The sequence below is a fragment of the Heteronotia binoei genome, chromosome 15 (assembly GCF_032191835.1).
Source record: "Heteronotia binoei isolate CCM8104 ecotype False Entrance Well chromosome 15, APGP_CSIRO_Hbin_v1, whole genome shotgun sequence".
In the NCBI taxonomy this organism is placed as follows: domain Eukaryota; kingdom Metazoa; phylum Chordata; class Lepidosauria; order Squamata; family Gekkonidae; genus Heteronotia; species Heteronotia binoei.
The window spans coordinates 42,936,445-42,950,732 of record NC_083237.1 but is presented as its reverse complement, the minus strand read 5'-3'; the positions used below and the strand labels follow the sequence as shown (position 1 = coordinate 42,950,732).

The 14,288-nt window shown below is 43.2% G+C and overlaps 1 protein-coding gene across 1 annotated transcript; it reads left to right on the top strand.

Annotated features, from left to right (window-relative positions):
• The first annotated feature begins 10,158 nt into the window (after positions 1 to 10,158).
• LOC132583602 (alveolar macrophage chemotactic factor-like) lies at positions 10,159 to 11,733 on the top strand. The gene is made up of 3 exons (XM_060255224.1): positions 10,159 to 10,228; positions 11,396 to 11,522; positions 11,619 to 11,733. The coding sequence occupies exons 1-3, from the start codon at positions 10,159 to 10,161 to the stop codon at positions 11,731 to 11,733; spliced, it is 312 nt and encodes a 103-aa protein (XP_060111207.1).
• The last annotated feature ends 2,555 nt before the right edge of the window (positions 11,734 to 14,288 follow it).

Sequence of the window (14,288 nt, the reverse complement as noted above, 5' to 3'; positions counted from 1 at the left end):
AGAGAAGGAGAATAGTTTGGCAGACTGCACTGCAATCACATTTGGGTCCTGGTATTTTGCCCCATTTAAACAACAGGTCTGCACATCTGCCAAAGCCTGTTTGTATTCTATTAGCTGCCTTTCATACTTTTTGTCATAAGACAAAACCTGTGGGCTGGTTTGGTGTAGTGGTTAAGAGTGGCAGACTTTAATCTGGAGAAATGGGTTTGATTCTCCACTCCTCCTCCACATGCAACCACCACCCACCACCACCACCTTCTCCTCATATCCTCCTTCTTCTCCTCGTCATTCTTCTCAGCCTTTCTTGTTGAGACTCAAGGAGGAGTAACACAGTCTTTGAAAACAAATGCAATATAGGGCACACAATGCACTAGGACTTGATGAAAGAGCTGGAGAACAATGCTATAAAAGCAGTATATTACATAAAACTGTAGTGAAACTGGATTACAAAATTAGAAAACAATGGAATAAACCAATATTTATTTTATTTATTTATTTTATTGATATCCCACTTTTTCCCTTATGGGGACCCCAGATAGTATCATGGGCTCTGCCAAGGGGCCTGTTCAGGAAGAGCCGACAGGGTTAACAGACTCAGCAGAGCTGAGCGGGCCCTCTTGCTGTGTAATTGATTTATTGCTGCCAGCAGGCATTTCAGCTGATGAGGCAGAGACACCTCCCAGCTCACCACCTAGTCTGGAACACGTCAGACAGAAACTTCGACAGGATTTAGAGATAAAATGGAAGGAGGTGAGATTAAGGGCAAGAAGATCTCTGAGTCCTGAGCTTTAGCAGAAGCTAGGCTGGGCCACTGCTGGCTAACTGGAAACTGTTGCAGTGGGCTGTATAAAGTTTCCACTCCAAACCACATGCTCTGTGGAAGCAACAAGTCCATTTGTTGATTCGCAGCCACTCCAGATCCAGTTTCCTTGACTCTGTTCCTGCTCTGCTTTCCCCGCTTACCTGACTTCTGGCTTGAATGACCTTGCTTTCAGATTGTGATTTAGACTGAGGGTGATTCTGCATTAGCCTTTGCTCCGGCTCCGACGCTGTGTTTCCCCCGGGGCAGATGTTGGTTTCTGCACATTTTGACCTGGGGCAGCAGTTTGACCCGCCTCTGAAGCAGTGCTGCCCCAGATTAAGGAGATCGACAAAATACCAGATCTTTTTTTTTTTTTGCTGCGGTTCCAAAGCTCAGAATTTTATGTGCGGAACTCGAGCCAGTGCGCTGTCAAACTTCTTGCATCAGTAGAACACACCAACATAACTCCACACCCATGATTCCGCCCAGTTATTTCATCATACTTCCTCAATTTTACTCCCTTTGAAAATTATGCAATATTTTCCTGAAATGGATTAATTTTTTTTAAAAACAACTCGTTTCGCGTTACAACGCGAAAACAATATAACAATGTAATGCTATTTTCTTTTTCCGAATGCATCACTTACTTGCACCCGCCCCCCTTCTTTACTATATTCCACGTGAATTTGATAATGTGCCATTGCATTGCGATTACGTTCTTCCCCCCTTCGAAAAAAATCAATCCTGACTGCTATATTTTTTTCCAAATAAGATCATTGCAACACAACTAAATAAAAACTATGTTGCACGAACTACTTTAAACATGCGTGATTGCCACCTTTATCGATCCCCCCGCATGGCCTCAAATGGGAGCAGAAATTTGATTATGTTTACAGCTTTATATTTTTGATAGGTTGGGGAAACTTTCTCCCTTAACCCCTCTGCATATTTCTCCCCCCCCCCTTCACGCATCTGTTTGTAATTTGTTATAGGTTTTAACGGAAAACTGTGTGCTTAACATTCAGCGTGTGTGGATAAAAACAGTGGATCGCTGACTCAGATTTCATGGTGCTTAACCTGCCAATGGCAGGGCAAAAGGAAAACACGTGACTTTGCCAGTATTATGCCTCTGGCATTGCGTTGTAATGCAAACAAAGACGTTATGTTGTAACGCAAACACGCATGCGTGTAAAAAAAAGGGGGGAAACGTATGAGGGAGGGGGAATTCCGGGAGCAGCAGTAATGCGGAATCAGAAAACATGGAACAGATTGGGAATTGAATCCGGGGGAAATCCTCTAATGCGGAATCGGGAAATCTGGCCCGCATGGAACAACCCTGGAGTGAAAGGAGGGCAAACGCCAAATGCAGAATCAGCCTGAGGCTTTCAGTTCCTGCAATGTTCCCCTGGCTCTGACACGGACTACACTTGGACCACTCCCTTGCCAGCACCCCAGTGCGTGACATGTGGCTTACAACATTTTCCCCTCCTTCAATTTCTCATTACAACAACACTATGACATAAGTTAGGCTGAGAGTATGTGACTGGCCCAAAATCACCTAGCAAGTTTCCAGGGCAGAGGGGATATTCAAACCTGGGTCTCCTCAGGGGTGCCAGAAGTGCTACCTGTTCCACGTGCAGGGCAGGAGAGACAAGCACAAATTAGAAGACTCAATGTGTGGATGAGACGATGGTGTAAGGAGGAAGGGTTTAAGTTTGTTAGGCACTGGGATGCTTTCTGGAACCAGCAGGAGCTGTACAAAAGAGACGGTCTCCACTTGTCCCCGGATGGAGCCAGGCTGCTGGCGTTTAAAATCAAAAAGGTGGCAGAGCAGATTTAAACTAAATCTTGGGGGAAAGCTGACAGGAGATGAAATGTCTCTGGTTCGGGAGGACTCGTCTCAAAGAGATGAAGGGTTAGCTGCTATTTTTCTACTGGGAGCGGACCAGAGTTGTCCACTGTGAAGGTGACAAACAATATGGACTGTCTGCCAGAGTCTCGAGGTGGCAGGAGGAAGGTGGCGGGCCTAACTCGCCTGGGAAATTATAGATGTTTGTATGCAAATGCTAGAAGTGTTCGAAGTAAAATTGGTGAATTGGAATGTTTAGTGTTGGGAGAAAACATAGACATTGTGGGAATTTCAGAAACTTGGTGGAATGAGGAGAATCAGTGGGACACGGTGATACCTGGATATAAGCTATATCGGAAGGATAGGGAGGGAAGGGTTGGAGGTGGGGTGGCTCTGTATGTCAGAGAGGATATACGGTCCAGTAAGACTGAGATCAGAGAATTAGATTCACTTTTAGAAATGCTTTGGGTTGAAATAGAGGGCCCAAAAGGAAATTTAACTATGGGAGTTTGTTATCGCCCACCAAATCAAAAGAGAGAGGACGATTATAATATGATGGAAGGCTTAAAGATAGCAGCTAAACATAAAAACTGTGTCGTAATAGGTGATTTTAACTACCCGCAGATTGATTGGGTCAATATGTGTTCTGGTCGAGAGAAAGAGATTGAGTTTCTTGATGCTCTCAATGACTGTGCTATGGAGCAGATGGTCTCAGAACCTACCAGGGGTGGGGCGATCCTGGATTTGGTCCTAAGTAATGCCCAAGACTTGGTGAGAGATGTAAAAGTGATTGCGCCACTTGGGAGCAGTGACCATAATGTTATTGATTTCACCATTTGTATAAATAGGGAGTTGTCCAAAAAGACCGCCACAACCACGTTTAACTTTAAAAGGGGTAAATACACTGAGATGAGGAGGCATGTGAGGAGGAAACTGAAAGGAAAGGTACATACAGTCAAAACCCTTGGGGAAGCTTGGATGCTATTTAAAACTATAATCCTAGAAGCTCAGATAAAATACATACCACAAGTTAGGAAAGGCACAAACAGGCATAAGAAAAGGCCTGCGTGGTTAACAAACAAAGTAATGGAAGCTGTAAAAGGTAAGAAGGACTCCTTTAAGTGGTGGAAAACCAGTCCAAGTGAGATTAGTAAAAGGGAACACAGGCTGTGGCAAATCAAATGCAAGACTGTGATCAGGCAGGAAAAAGGGACTATGAGGAGCATATTGCAAAAAACATAAAGACCAACAATAAAACTTTCTTCAAATATATTAGAAGTAGGAAACCAGCCAGGGAGGCAGTGGGGCCCTTGGATGACCATGGGGTAAAAGGATTACTGAAGGAGGATAGGGAAATGGCTGAGAAGCTAAATGAATTTTTTGCCTCCGTCTTCACTGTGGAAGATGAGAACTTTTTGCCCGCCCTAGAACCACTAATTTTGAAAGGGGCATTGAAAGACCTGAGTCAGATTGAGGTGACAAAAGAGGAGGTCCTTCAACTGATAGACAAATTAAAAACTAATAAGTCACCGGGTCCGGATGGCATACATCCGAGAGTTCTGAAAGAACTCAAAGTTGAACTTGTGGATCTTCTAACAAAAATCTGTAATCTTTCATTGAAATCTGCCTCTGTTCCTGAGGACTGGAAGGTAGCAAATGTCACCCCCATCTTTAAAAAAGGTTCCAGAGGAGACCCGGGAAATTACAGGCCAGTCAGTCTGACTTCAATACCGGGAAAGTTGGTAGAAACCATTATCAAGGACAGAATGAGTAGGCACATTGATGAACACGGGTTATTGAGGAAGACTCAGCATGGGTTCTGCAAGGGAAGATCTTGCCTCACTAACCTGTTACATTTCTTTGAGGGGGTGAACAAACATGTGGAGAGAGGAGACCCAATAGATGTTGTTTACCTTGACTTCCATAAAACTTTTGATAAAGTTCCTCATCAAAGGCTCCTTAGAAAGCTTGAGAGTCATGGAGTAAAAGGACAGGTCCTCTTGTGGATCAAAAACTGGCTGAGTAATAGGAAGCAGAGAGTGAGTATAAATGGGCAGTCTTCGCAGTGGAGGACGGTAAGCAGTGGGGTGCCGCAGGGCTCGGTACTGGGTCCCATGCTCTTTAACTTGTTTATAAATGATTTAGAGTTGGGAGTAAGCAGTGAAGTGGCCAAGTTTGCGGATGACACTAAATTGTTCAGGGTGGTGAGAACCAGAGAGGATTGTGAGGAACTCCAAAGGGATCTGTTGAGGCTGGGTGAGTGGGCGTCAACGTGGCAGATGCGGTTCAATGTGGCCAAGTGCAAAGTAATGCACATTGGGGCCAAGAATCCCAGCTACAAATACAAGTTGATGGGGTGTGAACTGGCAGAGACTGACGAAGAGAGAGATCTTGGGGTCGTGGTAGATAACTCACTGAAAATGTCAAGACAGTGTGCGTCTGCAATAAAAAAGGCCAACGCCATGCTGGGAATTATTAGGAAGGGAATTGAAAACAAATCAGCCAGTATCATAATGCCCCTGTATAAATCGATGGTGCGGTCTCATTTGGAGTACTGTGTGCAGTTCTGGTCGCCGCACCTCAAAAAGGATATTATAGCATTGGAGAAAGTCCAGAGAAGGGCAACTAGAATGATTAAAGGGCTGGAGCACTCTCCCTATGAAGAAAGGTTGAAACGCTTGGGACTCTTTAGCTTGGAGAAACGTCGACTGCGGGGTGACATGATAGAGGTTTACAAGATAATGCATGGGATGGAGAAAGTAGAGAAAGAAGTACTTTTCTCCCTTTCTCACAATACAAGAACTCGTGGGCATTCGATGAAATTGCTGAGCAGACAGGTTAAAACGGATAAAAGGAAGTACTTCTTCACCCAAAGGGTGATTAACATGTGGAATTCACTGCCACAGGAGGTGGTGGCGGCCACAAGTATAGCCACCTTCAAGAAGGGTTTAGATAAAAATATGGAGCACAGGTGGCTATTAGCCACAGTGTATGTGTGTATATAAAATTTTTTGCCACTGTGTGACACAGAGTGTTGGACTTGATGGGCCGTTGGCCTGATCCAACATGGCTTCTCTTATGTTCTTATGTTCTTATATGGCCCATGGCAGGACTCTTACCCGGCCTGCCAGCAACTGACTCTTTCCTGTTTTCTTCTCTGGAGCTGTTGGTGAGTTGCAGCTTGCTTTGCCAGGCTTCCTCAATCACACGGGAGAGATAGAAAACATTGGCTGAGGCTCCTCCACCTCTTCCTCTCAGGCCAGGGGGAGGGAGGGAAAGAGCCCAAGCTTGCTTTGTTAGGCTCTGTCTATCGCGTAGGAGAAATAGAAAGCACCTTAAAGAGCCACAAAGTTTTATTCAAATTATGAGCTTCTGTGTGTCTTGCTACAGTGTCTGTGTGTATGCGTATGTGTTTTGTTGGGCTTGTCATGCTGTGGCTCTCCTGAAGTGCAAGTGGGATCACCTCCACCTCACCTCCTGTTTTTCACTGTATTCAGGCCCTCATGATCTGGTCTTTCTCAGTAGGAAAGAACCATGAACTAGATGAAGAATAGCAACAAGCTAGTGGCTGAGAGATTAGGCTGAGAGTGTGTATCGAGATCAAGACCGTTTCAGCAGTAGTGAAATTCCCCGCTTTGATGTTTTTAAAATTGTGCATTATGTGAAATTTTCTGCAGTAGATTTTTCCTCACCAGGCACAAAACCAAAGTCTCCTTCTTACCCTGAATTTTCAGAACTCACTAAACTGGGGATTCCAAAAATGCAAGGTAAGAAGGAGAAACTTTCAGGTTTGTGTCTGGTGAGGAAAAATCAACTGCAGAAAATTTCACATAATGTGCAGTTTTTAAAATGTCAGTGTGGGGAATTTCACTCCTGCAGAAATGGCCCAAATTCACCGAACACATTTCCTTTGTAGACTGGGGATTTTGAATCTAGACTTCCCAGATTGTAGACTGATGCTGAACACTAGATATTACTGTCTCTCTATTCTTGTATTGCTTAATAGGCATTGTAGTTATTTTTCTGGGGAAGACTATAGTTTTGTAGACAAACACATAGTCCTCAGTCTGTCATGATGCTTTCACTTTTTGTGGCATTTTTAATGTTTTTTTGTGTATGTGTGTGTCTGCGCCTGGAAGTCATGTTGACTTCTGGTGACTGACCCCTACTGGGGACCTGAAAGATATTGTGAGGTGGCTGAATAAAGTCTGCCACTGTCTTCCTGACTGCTGGTATTTCAAGGAGGTCTCCCATCCAATACTTGCCAAAGTTGACCCTGCTAAGTTTCCAGGATCTAATAAGAATGGGCTTGCCCGAGCTATCCAAGTCAGGGCATAACTTTACGTGTTTTTGATCAGCACACAAAGCAACTTATGTACAAAAGCTTGCAGTGCTCAGCCACTTCATGTTTCCCCTGGGTCCTAGACTCAGAGCATTGACCATGAGATTTCTGTAACGAATGTCAATAAATCAAAAGTAGGTTTGCAACTTACAGACACACACCTGAACAGCACACTCAAGATTGCTACAACACAGACATTGTGTCTAGATTCTGATGCAATAATTCAGAGCAAGGATGTCAGTTATCAGAGATGATTAAATCAAATATTGCAAGAGTAATAATGTTTTAAGCATGTTTTTATTTCAGGTTAAAAATACCTTTAGCTGAATTTGTGTCCTTTATCAAGTTTATATCTCTGCTACATGGCATTAGATTTTTTAGACACACAGGGTCTGGCCCAACAAGGTCTCTCATTTATGTTAGATCTGGCACTTATAACAAATGAGTTCGACACCCCAATGGCTACACTAATAATGCAATACAATAAACCATGCAATGAAAACTGCCAAATATTATGACAAATGTTCAATCCTATTTCATATACAACTCCTCCCCTCAACACAAATTGCATTTTATGCCCAAAGTGTGGAAGCCTCCCTAAAGCTCCCCAAACCTAGCTGCCTAGAACTGGAGGAGACCAGGATTCTCCCCTCTCAGGCATTCGATAGTGCAGGGATTTTCCAGTGTGGTGCTTTCATTCTTAGTGGCAAGGGACCAGGTGACTGAGCAGGCAAAGAATGCATTCAGGTGTACAGTACTTTCTGTATCAGCTCACCTGTCCCTTCAGCATCACCTCTTTCCATCTCTCAGACCATTGGTTGTGGGGTAACCCATTCCCAAACTGGAGGTGGAAGGCAGCGACAGACTATCCAAGTATGAGACTATGACTCTAGCATGCCCCAGCATGGGATTTTCCAATGTGCTATGGTCATAGGAATCATCTGCCTTAATATCTACCTGTCATATTGCAATATAAATTTGACCTTTGTAGGACATAATCCTTCAAAACCAACTGCTTGATAGGAATCTGAATTTTGGCATTTGGAGTCATTGGGTCTGCATGTACCAGAAAAAAATTGCCCCAGGTAAATAAACAGAATCTATGGAGCATCAAAAGATAGCTGTTGCATATTTTATGACCCATGCAGCACACTGCTGCAAAACTCTAAAAACAGATCACACATAAAGAAGGTGCATTGTGGGTTTATGGCACAGACAACCTCTTTTTAATCTGTATGTCTAATCCATGTTACACAACAGTAATCTTGAATAACCAGCAGTGCTAAACCAGGAGCTGTGCATAGGCTTTCCCAGAACATCAGAAGAGCAGATAATGAGCTCTGCTGGATCAGATCATGGTCCCAGATCCTCCCCACTGTGGCCAACTAGAAGAACCTGGGAGACCCACAAGAAGGGTCACCATTTTCCCTTGCTGTTCCCCAACAAACACCTAGTATTCAGAGGAACACTATCTCCAAACTTGGAGGATCCATTTAAAAATCATGGCTAATTCATCTTCTATGAATTAATTTCCCTTTCAAGCCACCCCATGTGGAGGCCATCTCTATATTCCACAGCAGTGATCTGTTCCAAGTTCTAGAATCATTGACAGGACTGGGGTAATAATATTCCTATTTCCACTGACTTTCCTATTCCTTTTTCCAGTGTTCTTGACATACATTATCCTTGTAGTAAACCTTAAGATTCCTGTTATTTTGCTTTGGAAGTAGTGGGAAAAGAATGCACTTTCAAAGTATTGCATCTGTCCATAAGAGTGCATGTACATTAAGGTGGCATGGAATGTTTGCTGTTTGATGTACTGCAACCAGGTTCAATTTGAACTACTGAACAGATTACAGAATAATATTTATATGATAACTTTTGTTTTGCTTTGAAATTATATTATATTTTTATTTATTTTCGTTGGCTTATATTCCACCCTTTCTCATGAGTGGGCTCAGGGCAGAGAACAACATGAGTTAAATAACAGTTAAAATTTACAGATTAAAATCATACCTAACAATGTAATAAAACCATAAAAGCAATAATATACACTATGGATAGCAGTTTCAGTTGGGCACATTCAATATATCAATACAGTTATAGGCCCAAGGGGTAGATCAGTAAGATGATGACAATAGGGATAACATCACAGCAAAGGAGGCCAAAGCAGATAGAGTATGGACCAGACCATGGTCCCACATCCTTCCCACAGTGGCCAACTAGAAGTCCTTGGGAGACCCACAAGGAGGGTCACCTCTTCCCCTTTCTGTTCCCCAACAAACACCTAGTATTCAGCATTTTTCCTGGGGCTGGGAAGAAGTAACTGTCCCCGAGGAAGGGAGCAGTTTAGTGTAGTGGAGCTTACTTCCAAAGAAACCTGCTAAGAGGATCGAGCTGTGCAAAGGGATGGAGAAGATGCTCTTGTTCTGTTTTGATGGAGCAGCTGATGAGTATGTATTTCAGGTCAGCGTTTGTAAACAAACATTTATACGAAGTCATATTAACTTCACGTGTGGAGAAATGTGTTCTCCTTGCTACTTTGGAGGTTTGGATTGTTCAGAAATGTCAGCTTCATTTTTAAAAAAAAGATTTTTCTTTTTTAGTATAGAATACTCTCCAGTCTTACCCAGCAACACTTCAGAAAAACTAATTATCTTGGTGGCCATAGACAATGAAATTGGCTACATCAGGCATATGTGACCTAATATGCAAAGGAGTTCCTGCAACAACAAAAAAACCCTTTCACACCTCTAGCTAGAAGCTGGGAGCTAGCAGGGAAATGAAAACAGCTTTTACCTACAAAATGGATTTTTCTCACTCCCTCTCCTACCGGAGCAGACATGGCACAATTCATGGGAGGGGTGTTATTCCCAAATGCAGCCCTGTGGCTACAGGCCTGCTTCCAGCTCTTCCACACCCATGCCCACTTCCTTTTGGGTTTTGGCCAAGGGCTTCTAACTCTCTCCTCCTTTCATTTGTCCTCATGCATGCAGCAGGGGGGGGGGGGATTGAACACAGTGGCTCATGAGTCACCGAATTGAGTATCAGTTCTGGCCTGGGATTGGCCCACCGAGCCTCGGCTCTGGCAAATTTAAAAAGCCTCAAGGAGGGTTTAGAGACATTCAGAGCATGCTGCTGTAGTCTGCACCAGACGAAGCCAAGATGAGCCTATGCTGTCAAGTGTCCCTGATCCTCTTCTCCCTGCTGGCTGGAACCATCTTGGAAAGCCAAGGTCAGAGCCAGAGATGGAAGAAACCCTCCTCCCTTCCACCTGGAGGAGACTGAGGAAATCACAACCCCCCTGTTCTCCTTCTTTCTTCCACCTGTGTGGGGAATGTCATGTGGGTGTGGGTGTTTCTAATAAGAAATGCTCCTAGGAAACCATCTTCATGTTAAATCCTCTAATACTGGATGGATGTGGGCAGTCTGGCAGGAAATGCTCTCTTCATATCCTCAGAAGCTTGGCTGCCTTTGCCGATGGACCCAAAACAGGGTCATAGTCCTGCAAACTATGGGATGGGTGAGTGGGCAAAGAGCCAAAGGGAAGGTCCTGGAAGAACTGAGGAACGAGGACAACAAATTAAAACTTCCCTCTCTTTCCCTAGTACTGTGGCCCTGATCCCCCTGGGTGGTCTTAGCAGCAGTGCCTCTTTTTAGAAGGATTCCCCCCCCCCATCTCATGTGTATTTTGACTCTGAGAATCAGTAACAGTTCTGAGATCCTGCCAAACTTAGATCCCTTTAAGTCCCATTCAAATCAAGTGAATAAATGGTATGCCCTTTTTGTCGGCTGGCGTCCATCATTTTTGTAACATCTACTTTTAAACTTCATTTGGGAGTTTAGTACTATCAAAGGATGGGAAGATTTAGTAGTGGCAATCTGACCTGGTTTATGTTCCCTAGAGTATTTAAAGAAATTCCTTGTTGGGGTTCTGTTATTTGTAGGTACCTGGTTTTTAGACTGCACACCTCTTTCTGGTGATTCCTGTAGAATCAGAGGCGCAATTTGGTTGTTAAATTTGTATCCCATTCTTCTTCCAGCAACCTCAGGGAGGCATTGATAGTTTGCTTTCCTCTCTTCTCGTTTTTGTTATCCTGACAGCAACGCTGTGAAGTAGGTTTGCATTTAACGAATCTCAAGGGAAAATTGCAAATGTTTGGTGGTGTTCCTGAGCAGAATTGGGAGGGTTGTATTTAAAGAAAAAAACCCCTCTAGCTTTTCTTGCTTTTAATTGCAGTTTTTGGGAAGTTATAATGCTGCATCTGTCAGTGGAGAATGACTTCCTCAGAACTCTCCTGTGGCTCTTAGCTATGTCAGCAGGTTCTCTAGGATCGATGTTCTAGAAAAATGGAAGTTGGGGTTAGGCCCTCACTGAGGCATCTGTTCTTTTCTTTCACAGCTATCCCCGTGACCAGGGAAGCACACTGCCTGTGTTCTAGGTTGTTTTCATACATAATTCCTGCAAAATACATTGCCCAAATAAATATCTATGCTGCAGGACCTTATTGCACCAAGTCTGAAGTTGTGTAAGTGGACCCTGGCTTGTAAACTTCCTTTTCTTGTGCTTGGCTGCATCTGAACCCGTCACTTATTTGGCTGCTTTTCTTTGTGTTCTCTAACAGAGCTACCACCACAGATGGGACAGATGCCTGTCTGGATGCCAAGGAGCCTTGGGTCAAGGCGGTTATCAAACAGATTCTGGAAAGGGTATGTAAAGCAGATGTTGAGGGGAGCTGAGTGGGCTTCAGAATGACTTCTATGAAGAAGACATGAAGATGTCTTTTGGGATTACAAGATTTTGCACAGTGATGAGGGGGCTTGTAAGTAGTTTTAGGATTGCATCTTTATTTAGGAAGGGAAATCTTGCATCTTGTCTGTCAAAGTATATTTCTGGATATTTCAGTAAACAGCTCTGGATAATGTAACAGGTTCCTTTAGCAGTAGAGGTATATACCATCAGTAGATATAGGCAAACTCTTTGTCTATTTCTGCCCCCTCACCAACAGAGCAGAAATATGGAAAGGGGCCAAGAGAACCAATGTGATGTAAGAGTGGGGAACTGTAATCTGGAGAACCAGGTTTGATTCCACTCCTCCTCATGAAGTTTGCTGAGTGACCTTGGGTCATTCACAACTCTCTCAGAGCTTTCTCAACTCCGCCTACTTCAAAGGGTGTCGGTTGTGGGGAAAGGAAGGCAACTGTAAGTCACCTCCTTTTGGTACTGAAGGTCAGGGTATATAACCACCTCCTCATTTTCTCTTGGTGGAAAACAGAAAACAGATCAAGACACTCCTGCATCCCATACTTCATTTATGCCTTGCCTTTCTTGCCAAAGTGACATATGTCATTCTCCTCTCCTCCATTTTCTCCTCAAAACAACACTGTGAGGGAATTTAGGCTGAGAGGGTGTGAATGGTTCAGGGTCACTCAGCAAAGTTCTATGACAGAGTGGGGATTTGAATCTGGGTCTTCCAGATCCTTGCCTGGTACATATGCTAGCACTGCACAATGAAGGATTTAAATCTTGTCACCCTCCATGGCCCATTTCCTAATTGTGTGCAGGCAAAATAAGAGCTGATATAGACTAATAAGAAGGCGTAGTGCACAGCAAGAGTATCTTCTACGGGTAACAAGTTATCAATACAAAGTTAGTGGCAATTTTTGATGGAGGCTGGCTGAAGTGCACCTAGGTTTGGAATACAAAGTGCATTGTATGGAAAGAGCAAATATGGATGAGACTTTTCACTTTCTGATATTTTTCACATGCCATATTGTATTCTGTTGTCTACCAGGACATTTTATGAAGGAAACAACTGAATGGGGATGATAAGGGAAGACATTGGTGATCTCCAGGAAGGAAGACATTAACTGTAAACCCACAGAAGGAAGAGGTGGAAAGCGAATCCTGATTTTCCTGGTTTTGACATCAGTACTGATTGGAATGTTTTCCACTATTTATTACTTAGCCTTGTTTTTATGTATTCTATGTATTTTAGATATTTTATTCCTAACTCATGGATATCTTTGTCAGTTCACATCGTGTAATGGAAGGATGTGGAATGAGTGTATGTCACAGATGCCAGATGGTCAATGCCAGTAGGAAGTTGTCTTGCACAAGCCCTACAGAAATTAACTGCCTCACAGCACTGTAGAGAGGCTATTGGTTGCTCCTGTGGTGCTCACACAGGAGAACTTCTTGCTAGACAGTGCCCAACATTGTTCTTTTACAAGTGGGTAAAATGATTCACATTAAGATAGGGTTGCCAGGTCCCAACAGACCCTTATATTTGCTCCCCAGCTTCCTTAGGTCTTTATGCTTTCTGCGGCAAAATGCCCCATTATCTATCAGACTTAACCATTCCGAGTCATCGCAGGGCATTTATGTTGGCTAGACTAAATACATTTCCCTCCAAAGTTTTACAAGGGAGATATCATCGAGTCCCTTTAGGCGACAGACTCTGTTCCTGTGGAGCGAATATTCCCGACTCAATTCAGCATATATTGCTTGATTGTTCCTTTTATCATAATCTCTGTAAAGATTTATTTTGTAAGCTTTCTTTCTCCCCAGATTTGTCTATTCTGCCACCCTGTTATTATTTATTGAATGATACTGAGGGGGAGGTTAGCGAGGCTGTGGCAAAATTTTTGGCTGACATCCTTAAATTTAAATCTGACCATGTATGAATGCATCTGTAAGCTCGGTTTCATTTTGATTTTATCTCCAATGTTTAAATTTTTATATTCTGTGTATTTTTATTTGCAACTGTTATGCCATTAAAGGTTTGGTATGGTATGGTATCAGGTTGCCAGGTCCCCTTGACCACAGGAAGGGGGGACATGGGGATGGGGTTGACAGATTGAGGTTGGGAATCTCCTAGAGGTCATAAATTCCGTCCTCCAAAGCAACTGTTTTATTGGAGAATTAATCTCTGCAGTCTGGAAATGATCTGTAATTCTGGGGGATTCCAAAGTTCTCCCTAGAGGCTGACATTTCTACATTAAGATCTTCTTTGGCGGCCTTGTGCCTTCCCATAACAAATGTGATGGGGGTGAGCTAATACATGAGACAGGACCTTGTTACTGTGGCACCTGGAACAGAAACCCAGTTCACCTTCCTTGTTCTCTACTGTGGTGGCCAAAGAAGAGACTTTTCAGAAATTATTTGGGTTGCTCTGATTACTGCTCTGATATGCAATAATTACTTATAATTGCATGATAAGTTACGGCTGGGAGTCTTATTGTTTGACACTTTCTATAATGATTTATGGGGCTTCTATTAGTCATTATTCAAA